Genomic DNA, 17,682 nt, shown 5'->3' on the forward strand with positions numbered 1-17,682 from the left:
ACCTATACGACGCCCCAGTGTCAGACAACAGTCCGGAGGCGTACCCTACCAAGCCCTCACCACCAGAGGACAGCACAGCGTATTCACAGGTGGTAGCTAGGGCAGCAGAGTTCCATAACGTGTCGCTACACTCGGAACCTGTCGAGGATGACTTCCTTTTCAACACCCTCTCCTCCACCCATAGCACCTACCAGAGCCTGCCTATGCTCCCAGGAATGCTAAGGCACGCAAAGCAAATCTTCAAAGAGCCTGTCAAGAGTAGAGCAATAACACCAAGGGTGGAAAAGAAATACAAAGCACCGCCGACAGACCCTGCTTTCATCACCTCACAACTCCCACCAGATTTGGTTGTAGTAGGGGCAGCTCGCAAGAGAGCCAACTCTCACACGTCAGGCGATGCACCACCTCCGGATAAAGAAAGCCGCAAGTTCGACGCAGCCGGAAAAAGGGTCGCAGTACAAGCTGCAAACCAGTGGCGCATCGCTAACTCTCAAGCGCTCCTAGCGCGATATGATAGAGCCCATTGGGACGAGATGCAGCACCTCATCGAGCATCTACCCAAGGATTTACAAAAAAGGGCGAAACAGGTGGTTGAGGAGGGACAAAACATCTCCAATAACCAAATACGCTCCTCTATGGATGCAGCTGACACAGCTGCAAGAACAATTAACACAGCAGTAACCATAAGAAGGCACGCGTGGTTACGAACATCTGGCTTTAAACCGGAGATACAGCAAGCGGTGTTCAATATGCCATTCAATGAGCAACAATTGTTCGGACCTGAAGTGGACACGGCAATTGAGAAGCTAAAAAAGGACACTGACACTGCCAAGGCCATGGGCACACTCTATTCCCCGCAGGGCAGAGGCACTTTCGGCACCTTCCGCAAAACAACCTTCAGAGGGGGGTTTCGGGGTCAGGCCACACAAGCCAGTACCTCACACTCAACACCGTCTACCTACCAGGGACAGTACCAAAGGGGAGGCTTTCGGGGCCAGTACAGAGGAGGACAATTCCCTAGAAACAGGGGAAAATTTCAAAGCCCAAAAACACCTGCAACCAAACAGTGACTCACAGGTCACTCATCCCCTCCACACAGCACCAGTGGGGGGAAGAATAAGTCAGTATTACCAATCTTGGGAAAAAATAACAACAGACATTTGGGTCTTAGCAATTATCCAACATGGTTATTGCATAGAATTTCTCCAAATCCCTCCAAATATACCACCAAAAACACAGAATATATCAAAACAGCATTCAGACCTTCTGGAAATAGAAGTTCAAGCATTACTGCAAAAGAACGCAATAGAACTGGTACCAGGTACACAAATAAACACAGGAGTTTACTCACTGTACTTTCTAATACCAAAAAAGGACAAAAATACTGAGACCAATCCTAGATCTCAGAACACTAAACACCTACATCAAATCAGAACACTTTCACATGGTCACGCTACAAGAAGTGTTACCATTGCTAAAGCAACAAGACTACATGACAACCTTAGATCTCAAAGACGCATATTTCCACATACCGGTACATCCCTCGCACAGGAAATACCTAAGGTTCGTATTCAAAGGAATACATTACCAATTCAAAGTATTGCCGTTCGGTATAACAACCGCACCAAGAGTCTTTACAAAATGCCTAGCAGTAGTAGCTGCACACATCAGAAGGCAGCAAATACACGTATTCCCGTATCTAGACGATTGGCTAATCAAGACCAACTCACTGACAAAGTGTTCACACCACACAGATCAGGTCATACAAACCCTCTACAAACTCGGTTTCTCCGTCAACTATGCGAAATCACGCGTTCTGCCGTGCAAAGTACAGCAATACCCAGGAGCAACAATAGACACAACAAGGGGAATAGCCACTCCAAGTCCACAAAGGGTTCAACATTTCCAAAAAGTTATACAAACCATGTGTCCAACACAAAAAATACAGGCAAAGACGGTATTACAACTCCTAGGCATGATGTCCTCATGCATAGCCATTGTCCCGAATGCAAGACTGCACATGAGGCCCTTACAACAGTGCCTAGCATCACAATGGTCACAAGCACAGGGTCACCTTCTAGATCTGGTGTTGATAGACCGCCAAACATACATCTCGCTTCTATGGTGGAACAGTATAAATTTAAACAAAGGGCGGCCTTTCCAAGACCCAGTGCCACAATACGTGATAACAACAGATGCTTCCATGACAGGGTGGGGAGCACACCTCAATCAACACAGCATCCAAGGACAATGGGACGTACATCAAACAAAGCTGCATATAAATCACCTCGAACTGCTAGCAGTTTTCCTAGCGTTAAAAGCATTCCAACCCATCATAACCCACAAGTACATTCTTGTCAAAACAGACAACATGACAACAATGTATTATCTAAACAAACAGGGGGGGGGACACTCGACACAGCTGTGCCTCCTGGCACAAAAAATATGGCAATGGGCAATTCACAACCATATTCGCCTAATAGCACAGTTTATTCCGGGGATCCAGAATCAACTTGCAGACAATCTCTCTCGAGATCACCAACAGGTCCACGAATGGGAAATTCACCCCCAAATTCTAAACACTTACTTCAAAATTTGGGGAACACCTCAAATAGACTTATTTGCAACAAAGGAGAACGCAAAATGCCAAAACTTCGCATCCAGATACCCACACAGGCAGTCCCAAGGCAATGCCCTATGGATGAACTGGTCAGGGATATTTGCGTACGCTTTTCCCCCTCTCCCTCTCCTTCCATATCTAGTAAACAAATTGAGTCAAAACAAACTCAAACTCATACTGATAGCACCAACATGGGTGAGGCAACCATGGTACACAACACTGCTAGACCTATCAGTAGTACCCCACGTCAAATTACCCAACAGGCCAGATCTGTTAACACAACACAAACAACAGATCAGGCATCCAAACCCAGCATCGCTGAATCTAGCAATCTGGCTCCTGAAATCCTAGAATTCGGACACTTAAACCTCACCCAAGAATGTATGGAAGTCATAAAGCAAGCTAGAAGACCATCCACTAGACACTGCTATGCAAGCAAATGGAAAAGGTTTGTTTGCTACTGCCATAATAATCAAATTCAACCATTACACGCATCTCCAAAGGATGTAGTGGGTTACTTACTACACTTACAAAAATCAAACCTGGCCTTCTCTTCCATTAAAATACACCTCGCAGCAATATCTGCATACCTGCAGATTACCCATTCAACTTCACTATTTAGGATACCTGTCATTAAAGCGTTTATGGAAGGCCTCAAAAGAATTATACCACCAAGGACACCACCCGTTCCTTCATGGAACCTCAACATCGTCTTAACGAAACTCATGGGTCCACCTTTTGAACCCATGCATTCTTGCGAAATACAATTCCTAACCTGGAAAGTTGCATTTCTCATCGCCATCACATCTCTAAGAAGAGTAAGTGAAATTCAGGCGTTTACAATACAAGAACCTTATATCCAAATACACAAAAATAAGGTAGTCCTAAGAACCAATCCAAAATTTCTACCAAAGGTTATTTCACCGTTCCACTTAAATCAAACGGTAGAACTACCAGTGTTCTTCCCACAGCCAGACTCGGTAGCTGAAAGGGCACTACATACATTAGACATCAGAAGAGCACTAATGTACTACATTGACAGAACAAAACAAATCAGAAAAACAAAACAACTGTTTATTGCATTCCAAAAACCTCATACAGGAAACCCAATATCAAAACAGGGTATAGCCAGATGGATAGTTAAATGCATCCAAATCTGCTACCTTAAAGCCAAAAGGGAGCTGCCCATTACACCAAGGGCACACTCAACCCGAAAGAAAGGCGCTAGCATGGCCTTCCTAGGGAATATTCCAATGCACGAGATATGTAAGGCAGCCACATGGTCTACGCCTCACACATTTACTAAGCACTACTGTGTAGACGTGCTATCCGCACAACAAGCCACAGTAGGTCAAGCCGTACTAAGAACTCTATTTCAGACTACTTCCACTCCTACAGGCTGAGCCACCGCTTTTGGGGGAGATAACTGCTTACTAGTCTATGCACAACATGTGTATCTGCAGCTACACATGCCATCGAACTGAAAATGTCACTTACCCAGTGTACATCTGTTCGTGGCATTAGTCGCTGCAGATTCACATGTGCCCAACCGCCTCCCCGGGAGCCTGTAGCCGTTTGGAAGTTATCTTCAACTTTGTACATTTTGTAAATATATTACTTAAACCTTAACTGGTACATACTTATTCACTCCATTGCATGGGCACTATTACTAACACACACAACTCCTACCTCACCCTCTGCGGGGAAAACAATCGAAGATGGAGTCGACGCCCATGCGCAATGGAAGCAAAGGAGGAGGAGTCCCTCGGTCTCGTGACTTGAAAGACTTCTTCGAAGAAAAACAACTTGTAACACTCCGACCCAACACCAGATGGCGGGCTATGCACAACATGTGAATCTGCAGCGACTAATGCCACGAACAGATGTACACTGGGTAAGTGACATTTTCATTGTGGATGGATGACCAACTCTTTGTGGGGTATGCGGGTGACAGGAAAGGTAGGGCAGTGCCGAAGCGAACCATCTTTCGTTGGGTTGTACTCTGCATCAAGATCTGCTATGCACCTGCCAAAAAAGCTACCTCCTCAAGGCTTGGAAGCTTATTACAACAGAGCTAAATCTGCGACCACTGCGTTAGCACACAGAGTTACGATCCTGGGCATCTGCCAGGCAGCAACTTGGGCCCCTCTGCACAATTTTACTAAACGTTATTGTCTGGACAGTCAGCAGGGATGGGCATTTTGCCTATTCAGTCCTTCAGGACTTTCTCTTTTGGAAATTGGTTCCCAGACCCTCCTCTGGGGATTGTATTGCTTGTGTATCTATTCAAAGGTAAGGAATCTGCAGGTAGAAGTCCCTATCAAATGAACAAGTTACTTACCTTCGGTAACACCTTATCTGGTAGAAACTGTAGCTAGCTGCAGATTCCTTACTGATCCACCCATCCTCCCCACTCTACGAACGGATTTCTGGGAACAGGGATCAGGGCCTAGTTTTGACACCACGGGTCAGTGTTCTTCATGCCTCTGTGCTACTGACATGGAAAGTTATGAAAAGACGTTGGCATGCCTGGGCGGTGCCTGTCTAGATACCACAATATCATTTCTGGAGTGGACACCACCAACAATGGACATGGCACAGATTGACGCCTCCTACTGGCATGCAGGTTTACTGCTCACCAAATATTTTCTGTAACCAGTCTGCCTGGGGAGAATTCGAAGGCAAGGAATCTGCAACTAGATGTAGTCTCTACCAGATAAGGCATTACCAAAGGCAAGTAACTTGGTCTTGCTTCTTTGGTACATGCTTGGAAAGAGGGATTTTTGACTTGTAGTTTATACTTACAGGCCTGTGTCTTGCAGAGTAGGTAGTCAACCGAAGTTGTGATTTTCTGGTCTTCTCATGAGAGCTCCACCTCTGCATTTCAGAACTTAGCCATCTTTTTGAACTTTCTTTAATATTTTGTCTGAGTTTGATGTTTTTTTTTAGGGAAGAGAATTAGTAAAGCATATTGATTATGCTGAGTTACAGATGTTAAAGAAGAATTGAAAATGATTTTGAGAAACAAAAAAATGTATCTTTGAATGGCATGCAAAAACATCACATAGTTCCAAAATAGGTTTGGTTGCTATATGCGTCAAGCCATCGGACTGACACAGTTGATTAGAACTGAGGCAATTGTTGATGGAGAAACGGTTGCTGTAGCGGTTAGTCGAGGAGTACTGTTTATAGTGCAAAATCATAAAGTGTGGGATCTGTCAGAATAATAAATACAAGGTGTGACATAGTGTAAGTTGTTTTGAGGGTTGAGTGAATTCAAGGTAATTCGTGTTCTCAATAGTTCCTTGAGCATTTAGGCTGAAAGGAACTTCTGCCCTGATGTTAAAGTTACAAAATATGGATACTTGATTTGAGGATATGGATATGTGCCGACGAGGTCAAGTAGTTCTGTCTGGAAAGAGTGGGGATTACCATAACGGGGTAATCACGCAAGGTACAAAAGAAGGAGGTATTCAAACTGTGGACATTTTTTATAAATGTGTGAACAGTCTGTTCTTTAGAGGTTGTGGGAACTGGCCTTCACTAAAAACTGATAAAACTCATCAGTTGTACAGGTCATTTATTTTACTATGAATTTTTGAGAGTTCTCCTACTTTATTACTGCTAACATGCTAATTCTGTCATTACTAAGGTGTCCATATGGGGTGCAATTGGAATGTGTTCATTGTCGTACAGCCAATACAGATAAAGTGATAGATCTTTTTAGTTTTGTTTATATGATTTGAAATGCTTATAATATACACAGTGAAACATACAACTCTGTAATGATAGACTACAAATGTAGATGTAGTTGTGTATTTTATTATAGTTCTCAACATTCATGACAAGCAAATTAAAAGAGTGGTTTTAATAGTCTGCTGAATAAGTGAAGCAGTTGTGGTTTGGCTGAAAGGGAATTGTGGCATAAGTTTTCAGTTTGGAAAACTGGCATGGACTTAAGGGGTTTGTGTGGTTGCTGGGTCAGTCAGTGGGAACAGATGTGATGGAGCATTAGACAATGGTGCAAGAGTGCAAGTCTTGTTGAGTGTTTTTTTTTTATTATGCAATTTTAGGCCTTTGAAAATTACTACTGAAGAATTTGGTAAGCTCTGGCTTTCATTTTCCAATGATGTGAAGCAGAACATAAAGGTTTCGGGCCCTCAGGAATCCCCGGTTGTTGCTCTCACCACCTTACATGAAAAACTGAGGTTTCACATTGTTGATGTAATAGGTAAGTTACAAAGTTAGCATTGTGCTTTGAACACAGTCTACACAAATTGTATTACATTTTTTTGAGCTTCTCATAATTTAAAATAATTCACAAATTTTGTTTATGAGATGTATGCTGGGAAGTTATTTCAGTAACTGTTCTCCATTTTTTATGTAGGCAATGAAGGGTTGGCTGCATGCCAGCTACTTCCATCAACCCCCTGCTTGCTTCACTGCCGGATCCAAGCAGGAATGTTGGTGCTCTGGTTCAGATCAACATCTTCTGTGCTTCCAGACTGTTTACTTTACTATTGTCAAAAAGAACTGGAAAACTAATAATGATAATAGTGTCTCCTTTACAAACATTTGCAAGACAAAGTTTACATATTCAAGCCACCCTCGCCACTGGAGTGTTTGCCATTAAATGTCATCTACCTTTGTTTGCATTATGTTCTCCGCCGTTGTCTTATATTTTATGAGTGAGGTACTCAAAGCATGAAGTAGACCCTGCAGAGTACAAACGTCTTCTAAAGTTGATACCATCGAAAGCATATTTTGGATGTTATTCACTATGCATGTACTCTGCAACTTGTATTTGGATTGTGGTTGTTACCAAAACCTACAGTTGAATCACTATGCAAATTAGGTGACAATATGTGAATGGACTTGAATTTTTGTGGTGTCCGAATACAACATAGAGAAGTTCAAGCTGCCTAGATATCCAGGGCCTCATTGCACTGAATGCCACTTTTTTGTTTGGACTTTGAGGCAACAATAAATGTTTTGGAGAAAGATAACAAGATGCTCATCCAGATAAGTTAATGTGTAGGTGAGTATGAAGAGGAATGAAATGTTTCTCAGGGATATTTCCCTTCCAAATGAAAGGATGCCTTTTAAATGCCTGAGAACATATGAGATGCATACACGTGTGTTTTTAAAGGTGTCTGCATACTTCAGCAGCATGATAAAATCCCAGAACATGGCTACTGGAGGTCTTACTATATAAAAATAGACTGCTGCAATCAAGAGTATGTTTAGAAGTTTATTGTAAAAATATATAAAAATATTTTTCTATTTTCTTTCTGTAATTTTTTTAAAAGCACTTAAAAATTATGTACCAATGTATAATAAATACATATTTTAGGAAGACTGTTATTGCCTCTGCTAATTCAGTGTCTTTTCACTTCAAAAGTTAATTTTCTGCAGTGGAGATACTTTATTTACATATTTGTTTTTTCCGTTGCACAAACAAGAAACACAGAATGTTGCATTTGACATACACTGTATGATTAAGGACAGTGAAAACCCCGCTCAAGCAACAACCACAATCCTTATCATGGTGAATCACAAAAAGTCACTAAATTAACCTGTGATTAACTCCCGGGTAGCTTGCCTCAGTAAGACTCAATTTTGAGGTAAATTGTAAAGTATTTATGCAGCACACAAACAGCAATAAGGTAAAAACACTACACATGAACATACCCATTTCAATCTACAACAATAGAGTCAGTTACAATAAATAAAATGCTACCAGAACAACAAAAATACAATCCTTAGAACCAGAGATATTCTGCTTCAAAGTCTTAGGTCAAAATAGCATTAAAAAACACACAGCGCCAACTGGTTTAATCTGGTCACACCGAAGAAGGACCAAGTCACAAGTTTAGGCAAACCCAGATGGAGCCGGGGCCAGGAACTGTACTGCGTTCAGCACCCTGGAAAGTGTATTGTGTTATACTTGGGCTGAAATACAAGGTCTTGCTTCATGCTGCGAGGTGTTGCGATGTGGGGTCCTCCATCTAGTGGTGTCGTGTTGCGTCAGTTTAGATGAGGCCGCCGATCAGGAGCTGCAAGGTGTTGCAATGCAGGATCCTGCGTCGAGTTGCCTTGCACTCGGTCAGTTCTGAGGGAACCTCAGTTGGACAAGAAGGAGTACACTCTGATGCCAACCAAGGGTCCAGGACCTGGGGGCCACCTCGTGTAGATCTGGGCTTACTACAGCAAAAGCCAGCAGCAGGGTACAGGCAGGTCCAGTTAGATCTAGTCAGCTGGGCATATGTAGGACAGGTCTTGTTTCATATAACACACACAGGAGGCCATCAAGCTAGTCCTTGGAGTCAGTCTGTTGGTTCTGAGTTCGAGGAGCAGGTCTAGTCTTTCAAAGCAGTAGGGCAGTCCTTCCAGCAGCAGAGCAGTCTTTCTTCGGAGTTGTCCACAGGTTCAGAAGTGATCTGATGAATGGCTTCCGGACATCCAATATTTATACCTGGTGAAGGCTGTTGAAGTGGGGGGACTTTATATTCTACCCATCATATCTGGTTGTGGGGAAAAAGTTCCTTCATTCCCCTGTCGGGGATCTAAGAAGTCTGGGATTACAAGAGACTAGTGTTAGGTTTGTTCCTCCATTCCCCTGTCGGGGATTTAAGAAGGCTGGGATTACAAGAGACTAGTGAGATATATATATATATGTATATGTGTGTGCGCTGGAGGCAGCCTGTTGAAATGTAGGCGGGGCAGGGAACAGCTCCGCTCCCCCAGCCTGGTAGGATGGCTCATCCAACCAACATCTAGTGCCCCTTTCTCTCACTACCTTAGAGAAATACACAAAGGGCAACAGATAACCTACTTACAGTCATGTTCTGGCAGAAGGCACAAGTGGCTAGGACATGAGGGTCTCAACTTTCTAAAAATGGCATTTTCAGAATTGTGACTTAAAAATGACTTTACCATTAAATAGGACTTTAAAGAATCATTCATTTGTGTATATGCACCCACACTTAAGTTAACACTTATTAAGTGTAGTTAGGTACCTCAGTGTTATTCTGTGGGAGAGATAGGCCTTGCAATAGTGAGAAAGGGCTTTAGGACTTTTTCACTCGAAAGCATATAAAACCTCCTTTTTAAATACATTGCACCTTGCCCTATGAGACTTTACAGCCTACCTCAGGAGTGATTATATGTATTAAGAAGGAATGTTTCAGCCTAGCAAAAGGTTTATTTTACCAAGTCGAAATGGCAGTTTATAACTCCACTACATTCCGCAGGGGCCAGCCTGAGTAATGTTTTCAAAGGATACTTTAGTGGACGTCACAATGGGTGCTGCAGGCCTACTAGTAGCATTCAATTTGTAGTACAATTTACTAGTGACTTACAAGTACATTAATTGTGCCAATTGGGTGTAGGCCAATTGTACCATGTTTTAGGGAGAGCAACCACAATCACTTAGAACTGGTCAGTTGTGGTAAAGTGCTTATAGTCCTAAGGCCAACAAAAACTAATTCAGCAAAATTGGTCAATGCAAAATGTTTGGAGGAATACCACACAGGGGTATCAGGTCTAACACCGTACTGATATGAAAAGAGCTGATTAAGTATTGCCTGTCCTGATGGCTGAGAGAGCTAATTAATCCTTTGCAGGGATATGTGTTTGATTCCATAGTCACAGGTTCAAACCGGGCAAGTCCACTCCGGTTTCATCCTCCAAAATCAAATGATTACCTTTGGATTGGGTAATAAAAAAGTATTTTTTTCTGTGCCAAAAAACAGAATCTAGCAAAACATCAAACTATCTACTTCTCAGTCAAGACTTTATAGTTAAAGCCACTACTTCGACTTCCACTAGTACCTAGAGTGAATTATGCCAGAATGAGGAGTCTATCAAACTTCTTCAAAAAGAAACTATTACACATGCTGAAAAAGTAGAAAGCACCAGGTTGCTATCTTGTGTTGTTACAAATACATCAATATCTGTTAGAGCAGATGTAGCAGAAACATCAATGAAAATGGCCGGCACTTTACTCCTTCTATAGCAATCTGAACAGTCCCTTTGAAGAATCCATGTCTAGGTTAACAGCAAACTTTCCAAAGGCCAAACGTTTCAAAAGACGTGAAAGGAATACCCCTGGTTTCACCTTGTTATTAGTGCTTGCACAGATTGACCAGGTCTGGTGCTACTTGGCAATGCTTAAAAATTCTTACCTTGTCGAATGCGATGTCTTGATCTATGAGGCCAAACATCTGATAGGAAATACTTGATCTTAAAACTCTCTTTTTCCAATGTGATACTTCTCAGTTCTCTGCAGATGACAAGTTTCATCTATTAGAAATGGAGCTAAAGACACTCAAAGCAGTCAGACTTGAAAATAGAGTTCCATATTCATCATGAAAAGTCTAGGGAAGGTGTGCCTTTTGGAACTCTCCCCTTCCCCGAAAGCAAAGGGAGTGTATGCTACATTTTTTCGCTGACCTCTGGCAGATCACTGGACAACTACCCTGGCAGGTTTTGTGGGGGGGAGGATTGCTGAGTAAGAAACTTGTGGCTCTCTGCCCAAAGACTTAACGGAATAGGCATTGGGCATTACTGACCTTACAAACAGGATTAGAGTTTATACACCAGTAGACCTCTGCATGTATGCCCAGGTTTGACCTAAAGTTTTGGTTGTGATGTTAGAGCAAGACAATGTATTGCTTACTAGATGCACTGGATTGAATGTCTTAGAACTCTGGAATGTACTTGAAATGTTATATTACACCGCTATTGAAATGATATAAATGGCAATGAACACAGTTTAAAAAAAAAAAAATGAAAATTCTAGAATTCAGAGACTCACCTCCAAATCAAGTTGTTGGAGTAGCGAGCTATCCGTTTGGTACTAAAATCATTCCTCCCAACTATCAAAGGAGAATAGGTTCAGGCTGTCAGACATCACAACTCCTACGTGGCACTGCACCAAACTGGAAAAAGTGGAGCCATGGGTCCTGTGCCAGAAGGCATGGCACCTCTGGAAGTGGCTAAGCTCTTAGGGCATCTCCCTGATTGCCCATCACCCGGCAGGATCTTTAAACACTGGAGCAGACAAGCTCAGCTGACTGTGCCTAGTGGATCACGAATGGAAGTTAGCTTCACAAGTGGCACAAAGCATCGTCCACAAATGGGGAGAAACCTGGTTCGATCTATTCACTGCAGAGAACACACAGTGTCTAAAGATTTGAGTGTTGTGGACCCCAAGGCAGTCATCCCCCAGAGACACTTTTAGCCTGGATTGGAGATTGGCACTTTTGTTTGTGCTCCTCCTTCTCCTGCACTCAGTGCCGAAAAAGATCATGAAAGACCCAGGCCTAAATCATCCTAGTGGCTCCGGTCTAGGTGAGGACAGTGGTATTTTGACAGGGATAATGTCAGCATAGATGAGGTTTTACCCTGGCCCTTCCCTTCTCCTTCCGCAACACAAGATGCACCTGTCCTTTTCTTACAGTCTACATGAGATGTCTGTCCCTGTAAAGACATCTACAAAGAGACGTGAGTGGTGGCATGGCCTTGAGTGTAACGCTGATCACCCACCTGATGAAATTGTGGCTGGAAATTGAAAGAATGATGAACCCGGAAGGCAGGAGTGCCGACAAGAGAGGAGCACCAAACGGAGACACAGTGGGACACTGGCAAAGAACCAGACCGACTGGCACAGGACAATTCAGGAGGCTCCAGCGCCCTGTCTGAAATTTCCAGGGAACCGGATGAGAGTTGGTTGAGTAAGCCGGCAGGCCACTGTCCCCTCAGGTCACCCCACCATGCTCCCAGAGGAGCATGGCTAACCCAGGTACATGGGCGTCTGCCAGGATGTTTGGGAGGGTGGAAAACGGGTAGTTGTGAGGAGGGGATACTCGTCTGAGAGACAGGCTCCTCTTCTTATTGGAAGATAGGAATGAGCCTCACATACTATGTTTTCAAGTAAAAGAAATAAGCATGACAACACAGTGAGAGGATAGGGAAACGGTGATTATCTCCCTCACACCCACCCCCATAGAAAGAAGACAAAATTAAAGAATATACACTTGCCTGTGGTTCTTTCCTCTTTTGTCTGAGGGGCGTGACAACCACGGTGGTCCAGCCTTATTGAGACTAGAAGGGAGAGGAAGGACGGAGACGACCATTACGAACCAAACCACCAAGTAGCAAAGCATGAGCCTTACATAGAGAAAATAAAGGGACCCATAAGCAAAGTTCCCTCTAATTTTTTTCCACAGTGTGCGGTCTCTCTGCGCTGCAGCCAAGGATCCGCGCGCCAAGAAATTGACCATTCACGCGCGCGCAGCGCATAACTAGCCAAGATCTTTGGCATTAGCCTCTCCATACCACTAAAGCAAAAAAAGGGATATCATTGCTCCATGCAATAGGGCATCAAGGCAGTTTTGTGACCTGGTTGCACACCCCAAGGACATGACCTGTTAGGGGAGCACGTATATTGCTCTAAAAGGCTTATTTAGGCTTAGAAAGTGATAACGCATATAAACTACCACAAAGTATAGGCATGGTGGAACATTTGATAACAGCACATTTTCTACTGTTCTGAAGCATTTCCTAGCTCATGAACCATTGATTTTCAAGACAAATATCACTTGCCCACTCGTATCCTAAAGCACGCCAAATGATGTTTAAAACACTCCCCCGCGGTATTTAAAAGCTGTTTTCATTTACTTTAATCCAGATTCAAATATAAGCATTATCTGCCTTAGGGGAGCACGTATATCGCTCAAAATGGATTATTTAAGCTTAGAAAGTGATAAAGCATATAAACTACCACAAAGTATAGGAATGGTGGAACATTTGATAACAGCACAGTTTCTACTGTTCTGGAGCATTTCCTAGCTCATTAACCATTAATTTCCAAGACAAATATCACTTGCTCGCTTGTATGCTAAAGTACGCCAAATGATGTTTAAAACACTCCCCGCCGCATTTAAACGCTGTTTTCATTGACTTCAATCCAGATTCAAATATGAGCATTATCTGCCTTAGGGGAGCATGTATATCGCTCAAAAAGGCTTATTTAAGCTTAGAAAGTGATAAAGCATCTAAACTACCACAAAGTATAGGAATGGTGGAACATTTGATAACAGCACATTTTCTACTTTTCTGAAGCATTTCCTAGCTCATTAACCATTAATTTCCAAGACAAATATCACTTGCTCACTTGTATGCTAAAGTACGCCAAATGATGTTTAAAACACTCCCCGCGGCATTTAAACGCTGTTTTCATTGACTTCAATCCAGATTCAAATATGAGCATTATCTGCCTTAGGGGAGCACGTATATCGCTCTAAAAGGCTTATTTAGGCTTAGAAAGTGATAACGCATATAAACTACCACAAAGTATAGGAATGGTGGAACATTTGATAACAGCACAACGTGCGAGCTTGCCAAAGGGGCCTGCGCGATGGGGAAAGGAAAGGTGCGCACGCGCCTTACAGGGAACATTGCCCATAAGTAACCAAACAAGGAGTAGAGCACTTCATTTGTCCGTCTACGTAGCCGTTTGCCTGCCCATGTGATAGGTATATAGAACTTTTGTAAATGAGCACATGCCCTCTAAATCAGCTACTTACTTGAGAGGGCCTCCTTTCTCCACCACACTGCTGAGTCTTGCACCATAGCCTGCACAATTGAGTGGCAACAGTTGATAGCTCTGACCTTCTTTCCAAAGTGATTAATGTCCTGTCTGTCAAATATGTTTACTTAGGATGCTGGGAGAAATTTGTTGTCTGGTGCTCTTCCCAACATATCCAACCTCAGTATGCTCAGTTATCAGATGTTCTCTTGTTTTTTCTGTTTTCAGCCCTGCAAGGCTTGTTGTGACAACAGTTAAAGGTTACCTTTCGATCTTCCTCCATTTACTGGATCAGCTATCCCTCTTCAAGTCAGCTGCTGTGCTACGTTTCTGCAGAGGCTGATCCACATGTTCCAACCAACAGGTTTTGTGATGCCCCATTAAGACCTTAATTTGGTTCTCACATATTTAATACACACTCAATTCTAACCTATGTTTAGTTGCCCTTTACATCTTTTGACCAGAAAGACTGTTCATTATCGCAATAACCTCTGCTAAGCAAATAAGTGAACTGAAACCTTTGTGTGCTCTACAACAATACACCATTTTCCTCAGACAAGCTTATCCTCTGGACCAAAGCATCATTCCTCATAAAGCTATTCACGCCCTTCAATATAAGGCAATCCATCACCTTGCCTGCTTTCTATGCTCCACCTCACCCCTCTGAGGAGGACTGGTTTCATTGACTTGACCCGCAAGAGGACTCTAACTTTTACATCAATAGGACCAATAATCACCTATAGGATGACCAGTTGTTTATTGGTATTTCTGGGGAAAAAAAGAGAAAGGGTACAAAAAAGAACTATGTCTGATGGATTGAATTACACGTTGTGGGCTAGCCAAGAACCAGCCCCCAGAAGGCTTGTGCACACATCCAATATGGAGCCATCTTTTGGCATGTGATGGAATTGCCACAAACCTTTCTAACCCAGTCTGACACCTGGGGAAATTCACAAGTTAAGGACAGTCTGACAGCTGGCGAAATTCACAAGTTGAGGAAACTGCATTTATATGATCTCTACCACAAAAGGTGTGACCGAAGGTAAGTAACTTGTTCACCCGGACCACATGATTCAGAAGGTGGAAACAGTTGATCAATTGAAAACTGCAGTGATTGTGCGAGAGGACACGGTACAAGAACCTGAACAATAACATCAATACCCCGTTTAACAAGATACATGATGGTCAGCAAAAGCTCAGAGGAAATAGTTTCTGCATTAGATGTATCACCAAGAGATCCTACATTCTTAGATAGAGGATTCATTCATTGCCTCTTTACCACGCTTTTACAATTCCTGGAAGACACGATTTGGACTTCACTATCAAAGTCTAGACCGGTTAATCACAAAATAAATTATCTGAACCCAGATGTATGGAGAAGAGTACAGTTTTACTACCTTTAGGTAGATCAAGCTGTGGGCAGCACAGAGAGTAAAACCAATAATCTGTACGAATGAATTTATTACCTTGTTTTAAGACGTGTCTAGAACTACCTTTCCAAAAAGGAAATATCTTAAAATTGCAATGGATTGTCTGTAGTTAAAATGAATCCCAAATATATGATGGTATATCTCCGCCTGCTTTTCCAACTAAAAGACACTCAACAATCGGTGCCAATCAGAGAAAAAGGAGTCAAGCTACTAAATTGTGAACCGAATCAGAAAAGAGAAGCGTGACTCACTGAATGAATTACAGCCTGTAAGGCAGTCTGAACATTCAAAGAGGGTGAGAAGGAGAGCAATGAGTAAATGTCATCACAAACATAGAATAGGGGTAGAAATCAGACTTAGAGGCCACACGAACCTCCACCTAGGTGTTATAAGACCCCAAAAGATTCTGCAGAACACTTTAGAATACCAAACTAAGGTGTGGCAAAGAAACACAAACCTTAGCCTCACCTTCGTTCAAGCTAAATTAAGATTAATCCATGTGAGCCATGCCTATTTGAACCTAGCCTCCTTGATTGTTTCCCAATATGCCATCCATCAATCTGATATGGGTGTTGTCTAAGTACAATAAGTAGATCGCGTCCCTAAGACCGCACTGAGGCAAAGCACCAACCAAAGGGTGGCCTAGAACTCAGGTCACCCATGGAGCTTACCGTCAAAAATGATACGTGAGTTGTGTTCTGCTCACTTTTTTACTATAGTTTTGCTTGGCTCTACTTCTGAGAGATTGTTTCTTACTAAGGGGTTGTTCATTGATAATGCTGAGGCTTTATCATGTTAATCTTTTACCATAATTTTGGCCAATACTCTAAAGGTGACATATAGTTGAACATTTTAAAGACTGTACCACATAAGCAAATGTGGAAGGTAACGGGTTCTTCACAAATAAGTAGATACACAACCAGATTTTCTCTGATGAGGCTGGATCTCATGAAGGCTTTTAGTACAATTTAGAAATATTGTTAAGGATAACTTTCCAAAAGATGTAATAACTACCCAACTGGTTGGGTTAATGACTTTGAAACTGTAAGGCCTAAACTCACCCATAAAGAAGAATTTTCTAAAAGCTGTAATGACCCATTTACTCATCGATTATCTTCATTACTGCACATTCAGGTCATTTTAGTCACAGAACTTCATGGTGGAGTTCTACTTCTGGTCCCCCAACATTATAAGCTTAAAGAAAATGATGACTATGGCCACCTGCTATTTCCGATGTTTAACTACAATAAAGGGTCCTTCCTCTATATATCCCAGCACCAGAAAAAATATGATTGCAGAAGGGGGATGGGAGCACACTGCCTCACATCACAGTACAGTTTGCCCATTAGCATTGTGGTAAATGTAGTACAGTGTTTGGTCTTACTTGAGTATGAGCTGTAGTGTTTCATCAGAGTTGGTGCAGATAGTGCAGTTCATCTCTAGGGCGAACTGTGCTGTGATGTGAGGCAGTGTGTTCCCATCCCCCTTCTGGAGATGCATCTGTGTGCCAGTGAGAGGTACTGAGACCTGAGAGGACTGTGGCAGCATTCTCAGCAACCCCTGATGTAATTTGTTTTCTGATGGATACAAACTACCTGTGGATTCCCCACCTTATGAATTCACCCTTGCACCAGCATCCAACGGAAAATCTTCTTCCCAGCTCTCCACTTCGACGAGGACGTCACAATTGCACTGCTCCATGGGACTCCGTCTGACGTCACCGTGCCAATAAGAGGTCCTCGCCGGCGTGCTGACGTCAGTTCCCTTTTTTCCGTGCTTTCGACGCTAACAGTTTTCTCCTAGCTCTCGCTTCTGTTGGAGGTTTCATCTTGTTGCTCTTTGTTTTTACAATGTCCCCCCCTAGGAAGTCCGGTTTCAAGCCATGCAGAGAGTGCGGGGGTCGCATGTCGGTCACTGACCCTCATGACGATTGTCTTTGGTGCCTTAGCTCTGAGCATGACGTCGAGGAGTGGGCTTCTTGCCAGAGCATGAATCCTAAGGCTTTAAAGGAAAAGAAGGCCAAATTATTTTTGGCCAAG

General features: G+C 42.8%; 1 protein-coding gene across 1 annotated transcript in view; it reads left to right on the forward strand.

Annotated features, from left to right (window-relative positions):
- The window catches only part of AP4E1 (adaptor related protein complex 4 subunit epsilon 1), a 246,052-nt gene extending 238,069 nt beyond the window's left edge, over window positions 1-7,983 (forward strand). Inside the window, exons 20-21 of the mRNA XM_069222475.1 lie at window positions 6,694-6,851; window positions 7,008-7,983. Coding sequence (XP_069078576.1) covers window positions 6,694-6,851; window positions 7,008-7,165 — 316 coding nt within the window. The 3' untranslated portion in view covers window positions 7,166-7,983. The remainder of the gene's footprint in view (window positions 1-6,693; window positions 6,852-7,007) is intronic.
- Window positions 7,984-17,682: the final 9,699 nt, after the last annotated feature.

Source organism: Pleurodeles waltl, chromosome 3_1, assembly GCF_031143425.1.
Source record: "Pleurodeles waltl isolate 20211129_DDA chromosome 3_1, aPleWal1.hap1.20221129, whole genome shotgun sequence".
Lineage (NCBI taxonomy): Eukaryota > Metazoa > Chordata > Amphibia > Caudata > Salamandridae > Pleurodeles > Pleurodeles waltl.